Source organism: Archocentrus centrarchus, chromosome 21 (genome assembly GCF_007364275.1).
Source record: "Archocentrus centrarchus isolate MPI-CPG fArcCen1 chromosome 21, fArcCen1, whole genome shotgun sequence".
Lineage (NCBI taxonomy): Eukaryota > Metazoa > Chordata > Actinopteri > Cichliformes > Cichlidae > Archocentrus > Archocentrus centrarchus.
Genome location: NC_044366.1, coordinates 21328841 through 21334801, shown reverse-complemented (window position 1 = coordinate 21334801; position 5961 = coordinate 21328841). Strand labels below are relative to the sequence as shown.

At 42.4% G+C, this 5961-nt stretch overlaps 1 protein-coding gene across 1 annotated transcript; it reads left to right on the top strand.

Moving 5' to 3' along the window:
- The first annotated feature begins 1471 nt into the window (after nt 1-1471).
- On the top strand, nt 1472-5531 carry LOC115801300 (uncharacterized). The gene is made up of 5 exons (XM_030759080.1): nt 1472-1552; nt 1644-1961; nt 2047-2137; nt 4934-4994; nt 5091-5531. Exons 1-5 carry the CDS (start codon nt 1477-1479, stop codon nt 5190-5192), a joined length of 648 nt encoding a protein of 215 aa, XP_030614940.1. The 5' UTR covers nt 1472-1476; the 3' UTR covers nt 5193-5531.
- Nucleotides 5532-5961: the final 430 nt, after the last annotated feature.

The window sequence follows — 5961 nt, the reverse complement described above, 5'->3', positions numbered from 1 at the left end:
AGGTACACGGCGGAATGCAGCGCTTCGCCTTCACTCCGAACCGGCGATGATAGAAGCAGAGCACGCTCTCCTTCCTCCGGCGCTCTGCGACGGCGGCCACAGCACCAGCTTCTCTAGCCTCCGTCCCTTGTAGAGCCGCACTCGGTAAAAGTGCATGCACACCGGAATGCCTGGATGCCAGCAAAATCTTGTCCGCCTCTTCAGCTAGCCCGCGGTAATCCTTGGCCCGTATCAGAGCGGAGCTGGCTAGCGCGGTGCGCACGGGAGGGGGGAGCTGGCGCAGGAACAGATGCGTAAAGAGAAACGAAGCGTCGCCCGGGCCGAGCAGAGCCAGCGTGTGCTCCATCAGCTCGGAGGGTTTACCATCTCCCAAGCCATTCAGGGACAACAGGCGATCAGCCCGCTCTTCGTCTGAAAGCTGATAAATCCGCAGCAGGTTCTCCTTCAGCGCTCCATACTTGTTAGCAGGCGGCGGGTCCCGGAGCAGTCCCATCAGCCGGCGGGTAGAAGCAGAGTCCAGCGCCGCGACGACATGGTAATACTTGGTGTCGTCTGAGGTGATCCCGCGGAGGTGAAACTGGGCCTCCACATGCTGGAACCAAGGCTCTGGATCGTGCTGCCAGAACTCCGGGAGCTTGACCGTGGCCGCAAAAATAGCGGGAGAAACGGCGGCGGCTGGTGAGGAAACGGCGGCGGCTGGTGAGGAAACAGCGGCCGCTGAGCTGTCGTCAGCAGACATGTTCTTTAGTCGGGGTCACCAATGTAGGAGTCGGTGGAAGGAGACACGAGCAGGTATGTAGTCTCAGCTTTATTAGGTAAACTCACAACAAACTACAACTTCAAATATAACTCCTGCAAAAGGAGGAGTCAAGCCCTTTTATCCTAGGCCTCTCTCTCCCGCCTTTTCCCTATCTATTCCAGTCTCTCTCTTCGCAATAAGAGCTTGGGGCATTCTGGTGTGAAATGTGCATATATGTGGCCACCACACTATCTTTCCTTGTCTTAACTGTCATTTTACCTCCACTTTGATGTTTGTGTTATGTTATGTTATATACTGCTGTACAGCACTTTGGTCGACTGCTGTTGTTTTTAAAAGTGCTTTAGAAATAAAATTTGACTTGACTATGCAGGTGTGGTTTTGCACTGGTGCATCTTTCCGTTTATGACATGAATAACTCAATTACAAGTATAATTGTACTCCCAGGTTTTTTGTTTTTTTTTGAAGAATTGCGCTAGAATCGTGACAATTTATAATTAAACTGAATCACTGGATGCATTACTCACATGTAAATTATCATTTCAACAAAAGCTGATTCTCACACACACACACACACACACACACACACACACACACACACACTAATTCTGAGTTTAGCAAAGCAGCAACTAACCACTTCCTTCTTTCTGCGGATCCTCCTCAGATACATGTAAAGCTGACTGTGAGGTTCAGGTTTGTTTCTCTGTCTGATGGTCGTGATGTTCAGACTCAATCAAGCAGCACTGCTCTTCACTCAGCTGTTAGTGATGTGGAACAGTGGGATCGTCTTTGCAGGTACAGAGCACATTTGTGTTTGTGATTCCTCTTTTTTTTTTTTTTAAAATACAGCTATAAATTTATATTGACTGTTTCTTTTAAACATTAGGCCCTGCTAAAGAAGATCACAGAGTTATGTTGGTGTCCAGAGGAGACTCAGTGATGTTGACCTGCAACACATCCACAAAGAATGTATCAGAAATCTCCTGGACCAAAGGCAGATCTGTTTTTAAATATTCCACTTCGTTAAATCGCACCTCTTCAAATTTCTCATTTCACAGACTGAAAATAAATCATGAGTTACCTTCAGAGCTGATTATTTTTAGTGCTCAACCTGAAGATGAAGGACTTTATACATGTAACATAGCTGACAGAAGAGGCATAAACAGCATTACGTGGAACTTGACTGTGTCTGAGATCCTGAAAGGTAGGTAGAACAAAAAACTGGACTAATCAGTTCTAGCAAAGGACAAACAAGCAACTAAAATTAATTCACTGCCAATTTCATTCAGAAAACATTTCATTAGAGGATTTTTGGTACATACTCCCACCTGCAATTGGATTCCTTCTATGTAGCGTCATGGTAGCTGTTTTCTTCCGCAGGTGAGTGAAACTTTTTAACTTCATACTGAATGATCGTCGCTCATTTCCGTTCTGCTGTAGAGTCGTCAGTATTGTTACAGCTGATTGGATTATAGAGTTGAAACACCATTTTCTATTGTGTCAACCTGCATTAAACTGTCACTTTGTCTCAAATTACAATTAAGTATTTTAATGTTAAAGATGCAGTTTACATTTATTTATATGTCCAAGTTTACAAATATTTTAAGGTTGCACCAAATAAGAACAACCACAAAAACATTTGTGGAGCTCCTGTCAGGGTGTTCATGGACTTGAAGACTGAAATTGTCGTGTTTATATGAAGATAATTCCCACAACAATTAATTTTTTAGCATAATGCTGACAACATTAAACATGTGGCTGCAGTGCAGGTAAAGAAGGTTTTAAATAAAAAAATCATTATGTTAGCGGCCACAGGCTGGATGCTCAAACAAGAATGCAGCGGTCAAACGCCTCACTGCATCGAGCTCACAAAGGCTTTTTATCACTGAATGTAACTTTTTATTTCATAACATGATGCATGATTATTTTTTCTTATTCAAAGGCACCTACATTATGAAGCTTGAGCTGAATTTTAGAGAATGAAAAGTTGAAATGCCAGTAGTAAAGAAGTGGTTCAAGGTGGTTTGTTTTCTGTGGTAACGCTACCCCAACCTGCATGTATACAACCTACAACTACAACAGTATGCCTGCCTGTTACTGAGTCTGTATAGGCTCATCATACTTAGACATAACAGCTGTTGACCAACAAATTTTAAAATAATGTAACGTTGTAAACACACTTCCACAGTCGGCGATGTTCACAACAAAGGTCGTCTTTATTAGCAGAAAAACGGCTGCTGTAGGCCACAGCCACGCCAACCACAACTACAACAACGGAACAGCAACACACACACACAGGCAAGCTCTCGGTCTTTTCTCTCTCTCCATGCTCCCTTCACGAACCTCCTGAACAGTCCGAAATCCCACAACATCAACACGCTCTCTAACTAAGAGAATCGCTACAATAACAAAGAAGAAGCCTCGAGTCTTGGTAGATTATATGGCGTCTCAGTTTGAGGAAATTAAACCCTGGGTCCTTGAATTCATGTAGATATTAGATTCAGATGTGCAACCTACTGCACTATTCAAAAATTTACTGCTGTAAATCAAGCTTTAGTTCACAGATAACCAAGAAAACACAGGGAGACAAAAAATGTCAGACAGCAGGATGGACAACAATGCTGGAATAATGAATACAAAGATGATCTGAGAGAGGACAGAAACAGGTACAGAGCACATTATGCTAGGAAGTCACATGGATGGGGTAATATAGGAATACAGGAAGTGAAAGACTAGAAACAATTATACAAAATAATGGTACAAAATAGAAGAGGAACAGAAATAATACAAGAGGACCAAAAAACATGTAACTTATGGTTTCTGAAGGGTTTCCCAGGCACACTTTGGTGCCAGCGGCCTCAGTCTTACTGAGAAAAGTGTTTATGTACAACAAACTTCATTCTGACATTTATTCTACGCTTTTATCTGACATTCTGGCAACGGATGCATCTAGGGTGATTTGACGATTCAGTATTTTGACCAAGGATTATTTGAAATGCAGAATGGAAGAGCTGGGGATCAAACAATCAAACATCCCTCTACTACCTGTGCTTCACAACTCCTCAGATCCCTTTCAGCTTGAGGACTGAGGCGCCAGAAGAAGCTCAGCTGCCCTTTTAGCAGGACGAGTGGGGTGCTAAACAATATTGGGCAGCAGTTTTAATATTGTGGCTGAACAAAGTCTCTCAGACTTTTGTGTTAAATAAGTTGGATTATTTAAATACTGTAACACTGAATGTTACATTTTTCAGGTTAATCAGAAAAACTAAATCAGAGAGTACACAAATGTGCTTCGAAATCTAAAGCAGCATTTACTTTACTGTCTGTACTGTCTTTAATACACATTTTGTTTAGTTTTTAAACCTCAGCCTCAAAAGGCTGTTGGGGCACTGTTAAGTGGTTTATATTTATAATAATTTTAGCATTTCTTATTCCTGGTTCTTACTTAGCCATTTGCTTTCGAATTGATCTGGTGAATAAAGTCCCTAAAGCTCATATGCACCCATTAAGAGCTACTGAGACCTGATAATTATGTGTCTAAAACTTGTACTTCTGGGGGATTTGTGCCATCTAAAGGTTCAACTGCCAGGACTCTGAGGGGGTAGCACTGGTGGCCAACTGTACTGTGGTTCAATATCCCATCCTACCCTAATCTATATATTTTTTTGCTCTGGCATTGTTACACAATACCTATATAAAAATAAAAATAATAAAATAGAAAGAAACTGGCTAACAAGAGGAGCCTATGCATCATTTATAGAGCTCCTCCTGCCAAAGAGAGCGGATGCTGTTGAGATTGGATGGTATATGAATGCAAAGATGAAAATGCCACGTTAAAGCAATGCAAACAGAGTTACTGTGATGAAAAATTATAACATTACAAAACCACCCTATTCCAGCAGTAACCACACATTAAAACAACATGCAGTAACTGGACTCAAACATACAGTAATTATTCTACATGCACAAATGTTTAAATTCACCTTTACTAGAAAAATAGAATTTTGCTATCAGTAAATTTTTACACTGAAGGAAATAAGGGGAAAAGGATGTTTTGTGTTTTTGTAGTCTGTAAGACAGTATTCACTAACCGAGTCTCATATACTCAGGTGAGACACCAGGACAGTACTAAGATGAGAGGCTTCTTCATTATCACTCACTTCTTTTTCTCTGCAGAAAAATTATGAGGAGGACACCGAATCAGGATCCAGTCCAAACTCCCGCTCAGCCAGGAGAGGTGGGAAGAAGTTTGCCATCTTTGACACTCTCACATTTCTGCCTTATTTTCTATTTTAGAGTCTCCGGTGACTTTATTTTCACTTTGTCTTTACAGACAGCTCTCCCTCAACCGCAGGGTGGCACAGCTCATTGGAAGAATAACAAGCGGAGGAGTCAGTATATGGAGAGGCTGAATTCAATCTATGATCAGTTCTGAGCTGATGAGCCATCTACAATTACACAGACGTGGACATTTTTCAGCTTCAAAGCAGGGACTGCAAAGAAACCCCATCAGAGGGAGAGCAACAGGGCTTCTACAACCTCTTCAGCTCAGGCACACAGCTCTCACTGTGAGCACAACAGTTCCGGTCAGGAGACAGACTCCCTCTCTATTAAACTTAACACTGTCCTTTTTGATAAGGATTACAGTTAGGGCTGCAGCAGGTCACCCTGAACCATGCTGCCATAGGCCAAGGCTGCTGGGGGGGAGGGTTCCCATGATGCACTGTTTCTTTCCATTAACCTCTTTTTACTCTGCTTATACCCCCACTCTGTTTTTAATCATTAGTTATTATTAATCTCTGTCTCTCTCCACTCGGCTCCAGCCAGTCACAGCAGATGACTGCCCCTCCCTGAGCCTGGCTCTGCTGGAGGTTTCTTCCTGTTAAACGGGAGTTTTCCCTTCCCGCTTTTGCCAAGTGCTTGCTCGTCGGGGGTTGTTTTGATTGTTGGGTTTTCTCTATAATTACTGTAGGGTCTTTACCCACAATACAAAGCGCCTTGAGGCGACTGTTTGTTGTGATTTGGCGCTATATAAATAAAACTGAATTGAACTGACACCCAATCCAGCTGCTTTTTGAGAGCAGAGGTTTTATTATTCAGTTTTTAATAAACTAAAGTATTTTCCTAAAAATGTTCGTGTAATGACTATAAAGTATTCTCAGATCAACCCAACAGTGTTTGCCTGGTGCTGTGCATCCCGTGAG

Excerpts from the sequence above, each read along its gene's own strand:
- LOC115801300 (XM_030759080.1), top strand. The coding sequence starts at position 1,477 with ATGTTCAGACTCAATCAAGCAGCACTGCTCTTCACTCAGCTGTTAGTG. Across the intron at positions 1,962-2,046 it reads TGTGTCTGAGATCCTGAAAG|AAAACATTTCATTAGAGGAT; the intron begins GTAGGTAGAACA and ends AATTTCATTCAG. Across the intron at positions 4,995-5,090 it reads CTCCCGCTCAGCCAGGAGAG|ACAGCTCTCCCTCAACCGCA; the intron begins GTGGGAAGAAGT and ends TTGTCTTTACAG.